Source organism: Oncorhynchus keta, chromosome 10 (assembly GCF_023373465.1).
Source record: "Oncorhynchus keta strain PuntledgeMale-10-30-2019 chromosome 10, Oket_V2, whole genome shotgun sequence".
In the NCBI taxonomy this organism is placed as follows: Eukaryota; Metazoa; Chordata; class Actinopteri; order Salmoniformes; family Salmonidae; genus Oncorhynchus; species Oncorhynchus keta.
Window position 1 is genome coordinate 67,045,032 of NC_068430.1, and position 13,108 is coordinate 67,058,139.

Below are 13,108 nucleotides of genomic sequence, written 5' to 3' on the forward strand. Positions count from 1 at the left end.
AATGCAGGACAGGGACATCAGACAGACCTCAGAGCAGCAGTGTAGAAAGGGCTTTAGGTTGAAATATCCTAAATTAGGAGTGAAATCTAATTAAAACCAATCATGTATAATATCACTGGTATTAATTGATCAAATGGTGTCCTTATGGGTCATAGGGGTCATGCAAAAACAGAGTGTTGTTGTTTATTAAAATGCCCATATAAACATAAACAAAAGCATACAACTCAACTATGCAAATATGATTTTAATTCACAGTAATGTTTCAAAGTGGATGAAAATATATATCATTGTGCATGTTTTCAAATACAAATACAGTGAAAAAAATGTAAACATCTGTTGAAATAAAACACAAACATGGTTATATGTACTATGGTATGATACACATATCACTTTTGGTCAAATAATATCTTATGCAAATCAAATCCACACATAAAAATAACTAAAATCTTTGTTCAGAAAGCGCAAACAATTAATGTCCTATATAAAACAATCATTTTAGTTTTGAATCAGTGTGTTCCAAACCCCTGAAACAGTACATCACATTTAATCACATTGTAGTTACAGTAAGTCTATAGACAAATCATTAGTGTCTTATTCCTTCCTGAGAGATGGTTCTTGGAATGAACATTTTCATAAAGGAATGTTGTAGAGGACAATGAATACACAAACACTAGTCAAACCTGTCTGTGATATAAGCAGCCACTTCAGTTTTCTTGACATGGTCATAACCTGACATTAAATCCTATAACTTCTTATAAATAATGCAATGTTCAAGTAAAGAATGACTCGGTTGTTTTGCCAATCCATGATGACATAGGAGGGAAGTGTCACATGACCAGCAATGGATCTTTGACCACTCTGAATAAAGATGACCGTAAGATAATGCCAGTCCAATCTTCTTAACAGTGAGCTCTCTCTGCCCATACAACCACAACCAATCACACACACTAAAGACTCCCCTCTGGCAGACACAAGGGAAGTCTCATCAGATTGCACACGCATTAGTCAATTAAAGCCACACCCATTTCCCCACTCCAAAAAACTGCTGGGGTCCTACAATGTTCCCCATGAGACGGTCTGGAAACGTCATTCCAACGTTCCCTCAAGGAACCATTCCTAAGCTAAGATAGAGGTGAAAGTGAATGATTTGGTGAAAGTGAAATGTAAACGTATACATTATGAGTAAAAACATTCTGAGTGAATAGCACTATGAATAAGCATTGTAAAAAGGAAAAGTATGTAAACTGAGCATTTTTCACAACCCACAACAACCAAGATTTCAAATACAACACTTCATTTCTGTCAAAATAGCCCTCAATTTAAATTACAGATACAGAACTTGGTACTGACATCACAATTCAGTAAGAATAACCATCAAATAAGTCAACCTACGAAACCCTGTCAAAGACAATGGTGATGGTGAGTGACATACTCTAAAAAGCGTATTTGGTAATGTAGCACATAAGGGCATTTCTTTACCACGTTACATTGCAATTTCATTCTGTCCACTACAATAATGATAAGAACTTTAATGTAAATATTAATAAAAACAATCCTCTGGAATGCATTCTAGATTTAGATTGAAATTTGCAACATAATACAATAAAGCTAATGCAGGATATTAGCCCGCTAGCAGTTTCTTTCTCTGCAGCTCTATGCCACAACCCCTCGGCTATGGCTTTTAGTCGTTTGAAAATACTGTAATATCTAAAACAATAATTGTTTGGTCCTTTCATCTAACTCAGGGGTTTTCAACCTTGCTCCCTAGTGGCGCAGCGGTCTAAGGCACTGCATCTCAGTGCAAGAGGCGTCACTACAGTCCCTGGTTTGAATCCAGGCTATATCACATCGATGGGAGTCCCATAGGGCGGTGCACAATTGGCACAGCGTCGTCCGGGTTTGGCGGGGTAGGCCGTCATTGTAAATAAGAATTTGTTCTTAACTGACTTGCCTAGTTAAATAAAAAATGTCAATTCTTCCCCAGGAACCCTGCCTGTAAACCGGCGACCCCCATCATACGCTTGCTTTTTCCTCCGCATGTCTTGTCTTATCATCAGGTGAATGGCAAGGAGAATTAATCAACATTTTTAAATTAATAGATTTGGTAGATAGGTTTTCATTATTTTGACCTCCCCCATTATAATTGGAAGGGGAAGTGTAAACTCTAACATAACCTATTAGCTAGAAAGGTAACTCCAAATTTTTGGGGGATGAATGTGTTCACAAAAATGAATATGCAAGACAAGACAGCTTACCAGCAGGTGCTTTGTCAAAGCCTACAGTATGTCAGATACTCCAGTGAGTGTAATTAGCTCTAATGAGTGTAATTAGCTCTAATGAGTGTAATTAGCTCCAATGAGTGTAACTAGCTCTAATGAGTGTAACTTGCTCAATATTAGGAATAGAGAAATAAAGTTGCAAATAAAAGCATTCTCCTATTTTCTACTGTAGCTTTTAGTATATATATTATTGCGGACCCCCTGCAGTACTCCCGGTTGAATAACCCTGATCTAACTTTTGGATTTTATTCAGCTGCCTTTGTGATATAGCCTGAAATGACATAATCAACACAGAATGTAAAAAATGCCACCAAACTAAAGCGAAGTGTAAAGACCATCATCATGCTTGGAATGTCTAATAATACAGTATAAATCATACTCTGTAGTCAGCAGCATAAACATGTACAAACCAGTCCAATTTCTAGAAGCATAACTACATATCTTGCAATATTCTACTATGATTGTGTCATCCCTTGTGGAAGAAAAGTGGCATATCGCCAACTCAGCGATCAACTTATCAAATCAACCATACATTATGATTATGGACCTGAGTTCTTCCTAGTCAGGTTACGTGGCCTCAGGGCCCTAATTGGTGTCTAAACCAATCTAATAATTTAGTTCTGTTAACCAATCCTCAATAAGGAAACATGGTGTTAAAAATAGAACGGTCGACGGGTGGTGGTGGAATACCCATGATCCTTGTGCTCTACCTCAACCGGGCAGAGAAGCAGCGCATGTACTCGGTCATCCAACGGTCATCCACCACGGCCAACTCCGACCGCCGTATCTTCTCCAGGTCGGCGGACCGTGCCCTCCTGCGGTCCACGTTCCAACAGCGTTTATCCGACTCCCGTCTGGTCTGGACGCATGTGTCGGATGTGCGACTCTGTGGAGAGCGAGAGGTGCCCGGAAGGTTAGGGCAATGAGATAGGATAGGGGCTCCGCGCTCACTTCCGAAATACATACCACTCTTCTTTTATAGATAGTTTCTGGGGGGAGTGTTGGATGATGAGATACGTTTCTCTGGTATCCTTTCCATGAAGATGTGCCAAAAGACTCAAAATGCCCTCCTATCTATTATCCCTGAAATAACTCAATCTTATTTGCAGAATAGATGTTTGACGCACAGTAAGCATGCATTACATAAGCAACACAGCTTTCATCCAGTATTCCTATAATGTTAGCCTGTTTTGATCATTATAGTCTTAGTCTGGCCTAAGAAACCAACTGCAAGTCTGGTACTGAAATAACATCAAATGGAATGAATATCAAACATTTTCCTAACCTCACATATGCCCAGCCTCTCTCACACACACTCCTACCTCATTTGTAGACCTCCTAGCAGATGACGCGTGTCTCTCTGCCCAGTCGAGCCGTGACGAAGGTTGTCTGTTCTCCTTCTCTGTAGTGATGGCTGGGGGCTGGCTCTTTGCCCTGGAGGGCTTCCTGACAGGCGCAGGCTTGATGTCGTCACAGGAACAGTCCCTTTGACATGGTTCTGAGTGAGGGACACGGTGGCGGTGGCGACGTTTAGGCTCAGTCTTCACTGGCTCCTCATCTGATGACGCCTTGTCTGCTGGTCCCTCATCTGTTGGCGTTTTAGCCACTGGACCATGTTGTACTACTGACCCGTTAACTGTCCCCTCATCTGGTTCGTTTAGGCCCCCGTTCTCTATTACAGACTCTTTGAATGGGCAGAAAGTGATGTAGTTTTATTATACACTATACTGAGAAAAAAAGAAGAAACCCGCACACTGCTCTTGATAGTATCACTGCTTAGTATCACTGCTCTTTAATAAGCTTAACGTATTGGCCTCACGGCCTTCATCTGAGCTTTTATCAAAAGCGCTGACAAAATTTAAAAGGCACTCGCACATCTGAGCTATCTTTTTTGCAGGTGCATGGTAACAGTTGAATAAAATGAGAAAAAGAAGAAACCCATACACTGCTCTTGATAGTATCACTGCTCTTTTGTCAAAAGCTCTGACGAAGGCCGTGAGGCCAATACGTAAAGCTTAATAAAGAGCAGTGATACTATCAAGAACAGTGTGCGGGTTTCTTATTTTTTTCAACTGTTACCTGCAAAAAAGATATCTCAGATGTGCGAGTGCCTTTTGAATTTTGAATTATACACAATACCAAACATTAGGAACACCTTCCTAATATTGAGTTGCACCCCTTTTGCCCTCAGAACAGCCTCAAATCATCGGGGCTTGGACTTTACAAGGTGTCGAAAGCGTTCACAGGGATGCTGGCCCGTTCAAAGGCACTTAAATCTTTTGTCTTGCCCTTTCACCCTCTGAATGGCACACACACAATCCATGGCTCAATTGTCTCAAAACTTTAAATCCTTCTTTAACCTGTCTTCATCTACACTGATTGAAGTGGATTGAACTTTCACCTCATCTGGTCAGTATGTCATGGAAAGAGCAGTTGTTCCTAATGTTCTGAACACTCAGTGTATAGACCTAACAAATTAAGACCTTTTAACTTTATGTTTGTAGCTCAAAAGCATAGTCTTATTACAATAGGATCAACATGCAGGTGTATAAAATTATTTGCAATGGTAGAAGATAGATAGATACCTGTGGGTGGTAGTGCATCCAAGAGGGTAAACTCCTTGGCCTCCAATTCTGGTTCCCCATTCACAGAAGGAGGCTTCGGTTTCGGGCTCTCCCTTGATTCTGACTTCACTGGTGGTGTCTGAAGTTTGATGTCTACAGGCGCGACTTTATTCCTCTCCTTGGGGGTGGACCGCCCACTGGCGCTGGAGTCTGACCCGGTCGAGGTATCCCACCCCTCCCAGAACCACAGAGGTTTGTGAGCGTGTTCCATCACCCGCCTGGTCAACCTGTACTTCACTGAGTCCTCGTAGCACTTGGAAAACGTCTCCCATTTCGGCTCTTTGAATTTCTTCATGTACTCCGTACGGATTTTCTTAGTCACCATGATTCCTGTTATTGCTTAGGTACAATTTTGATTAGCTCACAAACTATGGAGGAGAGGAGAAAAGATAAGTGTTATTACATACATAGCCCTACAATGCAACAGTAACTAGGCCTACGTTTCTATATTTGGTGTGGAATGTGTCATTGCAGGCTGCTGGTGACAGTCCCGCCACAGATCTAAAGCCTGTAGCAACCCAGAGCAATCCAATGCACCTGGGCCTTCTAGAATTACCTGTCGGCATTTCTCTCCCTCTAACACAGTAGCTATCTATACGCTGTCCCACATAACGCCCATCTGACGCTAGAAATATACACCTAATCTATATGTAGTAATTAGCATCGTTATTAGAATGTTATTTGTGCCTAGCATACTATAAGATAATAGATGGGGAGGCCCTATCTATGTAGGCCCTATGTAGCCTAGTTATATAGTTTATTAAGAGCATTTCCATTCACAAACCAGCCATGGCCTAAATTGTTTCCACGACAAAAATCACTTTATCTGCTGTTTCTGTTGCCCAAATGTGGAGCAGCAGAGCCTGCTGTTTGATTGAGGCAGACATTGCTCACGCCAATACGGCCGTCTTTATCACAACACTGTGCACGGGTCTATCGCTACAGAAATGTTATTGTTAGTCCACATACCAAAAGTAATTTATTACATGTAAATACTTAAAGGCAATAGGGTGACGAAAACATGCACATCTGGTGGCGTCGACGTTTTCTTCTACTTGCGCACTATAGTGGTTGTAAACACGACCAGAACAGGTTATTACCGGTGCACATAAGCTTACCCCTCACCCGGACTTCATTATGGAGAATTACAGAACAACATAATTTTCACTTCAAGTATTCCTCCATTATAACAGTCTGTTGTTGCGCATATCTTGGCATTGAATCGTCGTCAGAATATAGCCCTCTCAACCCTGGCGTTAAAGATATTTATCCATTAAAAGCTATGTGGAGTGCAATGCGCATGCCCATAACTGCATGGTACTTGCGCGCGTCTCTTCCTAGGATGTATTTTATTCTACAGCGTGTGTATTTTTTTTTGTTGATAAACGAGTACACATGGTAATGCGAATTGTGTGTGTGTGTGTGGGGGGGGGGCTTGCTCATTTGATTTAAAATCAAGATCCGTATTGGTATTGTAGTCAAATGGACTTTAATTTGAGACAAAGATCTGCTGTGAGCAAGGGTTTGCTGTGACTACCTCCTTGGTGAAAGAATGCTATGTCATTTTTTAGTATGAATCTAACACAGAAAATACATGAATTCCCTCTCAGTTCAATAAAATATAGGCAAATGTTTGTTAAATAAATAGTTATGGAGAACAATTCGTATTTTTGGCACATTGCTAATAGTTTTGTAAAATAGAGTTAATATCACAAAGGAGGTCTGCTCAATGATTTATAGCCTTATATCCATGACATTGTTTGTCTTGTCAGGGACATTTAGAACAATTTACTTCAACACTTGTTGGCCTACTTGAGCTCATTGTTTGTCCTTCCAGTTCCAGGTAGTCAGTCATATTGGCCCTTGTTCTTCATAACATTGAAAGGCATCCAAATTGAAAGTGTCTCAATGTTTAGGCTATTCATGTTGCTTTGTGCCAAAAATGAATTAATCTTTGCCCTAATGGGTTTTTAATAGTTGCGCATCATAAAACGCACACCAAGGCCTATTTTAAGTGTTGATTGTGTTGTAATGCACCTAAAAAAAATAATAATAACAGAAACACGTTTGAAAATAGATGTTTTTTTATTTCCTATGTGGATCTCTTGATGGTTAGTAGTTGATAATGTTTGGCTGAGTACAGATGGCACGTACTTCTGAGCCATTATCGGGTAACCAGAGAAAACAACGTTGTGGTCACCCTCTGTCCCTCTTGCTTGTCACCAAAACAGACTGTGCTCACCAAAAAATACCAAATGATGGACGATCAATAAATAACATTTATGTACATTTTACATTCACATGTTGGTATTTTTCCTCACACGTCGTGATATTGACGTTATTCTCTCCGTTTGCTGAGCTTTCGCTGTTACAATGTAACAGTTGTATAAAGTTGTCCCTTGATCGCAAGTCTGTGTGCGGTTGTTGCTTGGATCCTGAGCGAGATGTTGACAATGCATTTAGAAGCACTTGCGATGGACAATGCTGGGACCTGCCTCGTCGTATTCCTGCTTGGTGATCCACATTGCCTGGAAAGTGGACAGGGAAGCCAGGATAGAGCCACCGATCCAGACGGAGTATTTACGCTCAGGTGGGGCAATGATCTATGCCAAGTGAGAAAGGGAGTATTAGATACTGAGTACCATAGGTAGCACAGGTAACACAATGACAATGAAACAATTATGCAGACCTATGGCATCTCTTTTCACTATTTTACTGTGCGTAAAAGTATTGTGTATTTGTAATTACCTTGATCTTCATGGTGCTGGGGGCCAGGGCAGTGATCTCCTTCTGCATGCGGTCAGCAATACCAGGGTACATCGTGGTACCGCCGGAAAGCACATTGTTGGCGTACAGGTCCTTACGGATGTCAATGTCGCACTTCATGATGCTGTTGTAGGCAGTCTCATGAATACCAGCGGACTCCATACCTGTGCAGGTATACAAAGATCAATATTAATATTCAACCACTCTTTAGGCCGAAGATTTTATGTTGGATTATATTATAGGCCTATAACGGTAAATACCCACCAATGAAGGAAGGCTGGAAGAGGGTCTCTGGGCAACGGAAACGCTCGTTACCGATGGTGATGACCTGACCGTCGGGAAGCTCGTAGCTCTTCTCCAGGGAGGAGGAGGAGGCGGCGGTGGCCATTTCGTTCTCGAAGTCCAGGGCGACATAGCACAGCTTCTCCTTAATGTCACGCACGATCTCACGCTCGGCTGAAATGAGACATTTCCGTTAATGCGTAAAAGTATATCCCCGTGCGTCTGCGCTTTTGTGCGTAAAACGTTATAATACTTGAAATTGATCAAACAAGCATTTCTATGCAAAAACACAAAGTTCATGCTCACCGGTTGTGACGAAAGAGTAGCCACGCTCGGTCAGGATCTTCATGAGGTAGTCAGTCAGATCGCGACCAGCCAGATCCAGACGCATGATGGCGTGGGGGAGAGCGTAACCCTCATAGATGGGGACGTTGTGGGTCACACCATCACCGGAGTCCAACACAATACCTAAACACAGAAAACACCACAATTCAGTAAAGCAGATAACCCAACCATCAACAACTAGAAATACAAATAACGAGTTGTGTGCGAAAAAAGCCGCGAGCGGGGAAAGTTCTTACCGGTGGTACGACCAGAAGCGTACAGGGACAGGACAGCCTGGATGGCCACATACATGGCGGGAACGTTGAAGGTCTCGAACATGATCTGTGTCATCTTCTCTCTGTTGGCCTTGGGGTTCAGGGGGGCCTCAGTGAGCAGGGTGGGGTGCTCCTCTGGGGCAACGCGCAGCTCGTTGTAGAAGGTGTGGTGCCAGATCTTCTCCATGTCGTCCCAGTTAGTGATGATACCATGCTCGATGGGGTACTTCAGGGTCAGGATACCCCTCTTGCTCTGAGCTTCATCTCCTACGTAGGAGTCCTTCTGACCCATACCCACCATCACACCCTGGAAGAGACAGAACAAGCCCGTTGAGACACCGGCAAGGACATGGCACACACGCCTAACAACTACACATTATCATCTAACGGTACACATTGGACACTAAAACGGCACATCGCACCTAACACATTACACGTTAGCACTAGTAAACTATACCTAAATGCATTATTTTACTTTAATTCGTATATATTTGCCAATATGCTTTTTACGCATATTTTTGCACTTTGGATATCATAGTTGGTTGGCTATATCATGAGACAAGGTATGGTGCCTTAATTCACTTTACTAGCCATACCTAGGAGTGGTGCTTTTACGTACCTGGTGACGAGGGCGACCGACAATGGATGGGAAGACAGCCCTGGGGGCGTCGTCGCCGGCGAAGCCAGCCTTGACCAGGCCGGAGCCATTGTCGCACACAAGAGCGGTAGTCTCGTCGTCGTCACACATCTTGGTGGGTTCTGAGACAATGTGCAAAAGGAACACACATTTATCATACAGTATACTGTGAGTAGCCTACTTACTGCAAGATCTCTCACTGACATTACGCACCTACATTCTATGCGTGAAAACAACATTCTGTGCGTAAAAACGATACTTTCGGATGTATTGCTGATGCATCATGTATGCTCACTTAAGATTATCCACGCGTAACAAATGATCAAACAGAATGAATCACATTACACTGAGAGTTGACCAAGAATGCATGTTAGGTTGCCTGCATCAGTGCTTCCCACGATGTATGTTCTTAACCATTAGATCACAGGTGTCAAACTCATTCTACAAAGGGCCGAGTGTCTGTGGGTTTTCAACCTCCCTTGTACTTGATTGATGAATCAAGGTAACTAAATTAGTAAAGAACTCCCTTCACCTGGTTATCTAGGTCTTAATTGAAAGGAAAAAACAAAACCTGCAGACACTAGGCCCTCCTACTTTAGATGCACTTCGTGAGCCTGGGATGCTCACAGGGATATTGGTATCCACAGTACTGCATCAATTATACATTTTTCAGTAAATTATTATTGTATTCACAAAAATGTTGTATTCTCCAAGAATGTTGTTTGGAACATAAATGCAATATTTAAGCTTCCTACTGCAGAATTATTTCACTACCCCATGGCTATGCACTGCAGACGTCATAGTTAACCTGCTTGTATGCTATTTTATTGCACTCTAAAGTAAGAGTTGTGTTCACGAGTACGACAAAAAATAACGTTTTAGTGTTCTAATTACGTTGGTAACTAGTTTATAATAGCAATAAGGCACCTCGGGGGTGTGTGGTATATAGCCAATATACCACATCTAAGGGCTGTGTCCGTATACCACACCCACACCCTTCATGACTTATTGCTTAAATATGACACCGTAGTCTGACACGCAGGTCTCGGGAATTTTACCAAAGTGATAATGATAACGTTAGGCTACACATTGACATTGACAAACATTTCAAAAATCGTTCCATGGAGTCATTTTACATTACATATACGTTTTATATTAATAAGTATTTCAGGTAATGCACATAAACTGGTTAAATAGATCGACAATCAATACACATATTGGGTAACCTATCATATAGGGTAGGTATAAGCATGTAATGCAGTCCTTCCAGGAACTTTTGATTCAATGCAAAGTTGTGGATCTCTTTCTCTTCTTGCTCTCACCTGCTGACGTAACAGGTTTTCCAATATTCAGTAGACATATTCAATATTTTGTCTTACATTATCTTAATAAAGCAAATTAACTACCAATATAAATATATATATATATATATTTTTTATCTCAAAGACCAATTATAATTTATCAATTATATCAACATAATTTTTTACAAAGACGCATTAGCCCATATTATGCAGGTAGACTAATGTACCAAATCAAATCAATTTGAATCCAATATCTTCTATTATTATAATAATCATTTGACAGTCAGGTGAAATCTGTTTAGTTTACGATAGTAGGCTAAAAGTTAAACAGAGCCGGTGATTGGCTGCCAAGTTTCACTGACTGTCACAATACTGTGTAGATTATCTTTGATTTGTTTAATTCCTTATTCAGAGTCCACGATGTAATGTCCCAGAGAGAGGAAAAAAATCCACTCCTCGTATTGACCTCCTGGTGCAGCAGCGTGGTGTAATATTCCACGGACCGGTTCACTTACCTGGTTTTCTTTTAGAAGAAGCTCAGTTGCAGAACTTTATCACTTCTGGTTCCAGCTAAGGACTGATAGCAACCGCCGTCAACCTTATATACCCGACGCCATCCACCTTTTTTCGTCTCCTGACAACCATTAGGAATGTCCATCTATTCCACAGGAATTCTCCCGACCCCTTCATCCATATTTGGTTCTTGGGACGGGTGCGCACTGGACACTCCCGTGGACGAGCGCTAAAGAGCTCAGGGTCGCACTTCGTAATGCGCAGGACGGTCCATATATGGAGAGGTAGTCCCGAATCCAAACTGTAGCGCTCGGCCCGTGTATGGAGAGCCGAGGGGTGTAATCCGTCGGACTCCTGCATGGCATTTTGAACACAGGCGCGCTTCGACGCAGGACTACACACGTCCATATCCTTCGTTCTATGACAGCATGCAATGTCAAATCATTCAATGATGCAAGGATATTGATTGTGGCTTTATTTTTTTCTTTGCAAATGACCTGCTTTCCGAGCGCACCTCGTCCAGGCAGCCCATGTTCTATTCATGTTATTTTCTTGGTTTATGTTGATTCCTTTACAGCTAGAGCAGGTGCGAATTTATAAGGGTTGTTTAATTGAACACTACAAATTATTATACAGTGAATCTCAGTGTATATTACCCGGTTCTTTGTCAGATGAATGTTATTTTAATTGAGAAGAACATTTTTTGGGGCGGAAATTGTCTCTCAAATGGTGTTTCAAATATGTGTATGTGTAGCTGTTAGTCCAGTACTATTTTTGAACAAAAAGTTTGAAAACACATTGAAAATTTGAAATAAAAATCTCTCAAACTTTTCACAAGGGTACTGATTTAACATGGACTTTATTCTGCAGAATCAACAACAGCAAATAGAGAGGAGGGAGGGGGGTTGTGTCAAGTTTGAGATGGGGGCGTTTGTGGTAGCTGGTCACTTGTAACTTCCGCATTTACTACGGGGGGTGAAAGCAGATAGGGCCCTAGCCATGCACAGTCGAACAGCTGCAGCCAGCCACCAAGGCATGGACAATTCCTTTTTTGTAGCCCCAGCGTTTAAAAAAAGCATCTTTATAAACTGATATGTTTGTCCAACTGCTAACTCATCACTGCCAAAGTATCCAACTAAATATACTTGTGGAAAGGTATTTTAGTACAAGAAAACAAAATGTTTAAAATTGCATTATCCAACTTCCATTGGTCCCTATAATTTTAGCTTTGATAGGCATGTTATTGATGGGATAGCCTACTTCGTATACCAATATTACAATGTTTACATTTGTCATTTAACGGACGCTCAAACCAGAGCGACTTACAGTAGTCAGTGCAAACATTATCATACTGGTCTCCCGTGGGAATCAAACCCACAACCCTGGCATTGCAAGCGCCATGCGGGACCAATACTCAGGCTCGTAAATGTAATCTCCATACCAACCATACACAACACCACCATCCATGGAGGTGTTCTACAAGCCAGACAGGAAGTCCTGTAATAAAATATTCCAAACCTAGAGCTCCCACACAAACAATCTGTCAAAGATCAGTGAAAGTTTCAACTTAGTGTCAGCATCCATGACAACTACTCAAAATAGTCAATCAAGACTATTGATTAGGTTTGAAAGAGTATGCTTAGAAGCTTATCAAAAGCACACTTTCTCAGAGGGAGTTCTTTCAATCCCCCCATATAGGGCTACTGAACCTTCAATCCCCCTCCCCCATAACAGCAGTGGTGGTAATTTATTGTGTATGTCCCTAATTTAACCTCTATTTTCTATTTTTAGAACAAGACACAGAGGCCATCTGCTTCTGCCATCAGTGAAAGTGGATCAGTTGCAGACTCCTCGAAGGGTTGGAGGGAGACACTTGAGTCAGGCCCCGCTATTTAAACAAGAACCCAATACAGTTGGCAATGTAGGCTACGAGCACCCAATGGCTTGCTGCAGAAATCCAATAGCCTATTATGGCATGTTAGTCAATGAGTGTGGTTGTTGTGTTCATTTTGAGCGGCCAGTACACGAGGTGTGTACTGTTTCATCTCTGGTCCTAGCCTAACGGCTCCAGTTGAATCCATGACATTTACTCTCCTGACTTTTACTC

At 41.7% G+C, this 13,108-nt stretch overlaps 2 protein-coding genes across 2 annotated transcripts; both read right to left on the reverse strand.

The window, feature by feature from the left end:
- Positions 1 to 248: 248 nt before the first annotated feature.
- Positions 249 to 6,177, reverse strand: LOC118374400 (centriole, cilia and spindle-associated protein-like). The gene is made up of 4 exons (XM_035760812.2): positions 6,022 to 6,177; positions 4,865 to 5,271; positions 3,602 to 3,963; positions 249 to 3,165 (listed from the first exon to the last, which is right to left on the reverse strand). The coding sequence occupies exons 2-4, from the start codon at positions 5,226 to 5,228 to the stop codon at positions 2,986 to 2,988; spliced, it is 906 nt and encodes a 301-aa protein (XP_035616705.1). The 5' UTR covers positions 5,229 to 5,271; positions 6,022 to 6,177; the 3' UTR covers positions 249 to 2,985.
- Positions 6,178 to 6,969: 792 nt separating this feature from the next.
- Positions 6,970 to 11,171, reverse strand: LOC118374398 (actin, alpha skeletal muscle 2). The gene is made up of 7 exons (XM_035760810.2): positions 11,004 to 11,171; positions 9,170 to 9,309; positions 8,533 to 8,857; positions 8,258 to 8,419; positions 7,934 to 8,125; positions 7,652 to 7,833; positions 6,970 to 7,506 (listed from the first exon to the last, which is right to left on the reverse strand). The coding sequence occupies exons 2-7, from the start codon at positions 9,296 to 9,298 to the stop codon at positions 7,363 to 7,365; spliced, it is 1,134 nt and encodes a 377-aa protein (XP_035616703.1). The 5' UTR covers positions 9,299 to 9,309; positions 11,004 to 11,171; the 3' UTR covers positions 6,970 to 7,362.
- Between the last annotated feature and the right edge of the window lie 1,937 nt (positions 11,172 to 13,108).

Coding starts and splice junctions, on each gene's coding strand:
- LOC118374400 (XM_035760812.2), bottom strand. CDS start 5,228: ATGGTGACTAAGAAAATCCGTACGGAGTACATGAAGAAATTCAAAGAG. Junction 3,964..4,864: donor GGATGCACTACCACCCACAG/GTATCTATCTAT, acceptor GCCCATTCAAAG/AGTCTGTAATAGAGAACGGG. Junction 3,166..3,601: donor CTAGGAGGTCTACAAATGAG/GTAGGAGTGTGT, acceptor CGCTCTCCACAG/AGTCGCACATCCGACACATG.
- LOC118374398 (XM_035760810.2), bottom strand. CDS start 9,298: ATGTGTGACGACGACGAGACTACCGCTCTTGTGTGCGACAATGGCTCC. Junction 8,420..8,532: donor CGCTTCTGGTCGTACCACCG/GTAAGAACTTTC, acceptor TTCTGTGTTTAG/GTATTGTGTTGGACTCCGGT. Junction 7,507..7,651: donor CCAGCACCATGAAGATCAAG/GTAATTACAAAT, acceptor CACTTGGCATAG/ATCATTGCCCCACCTGAGCG.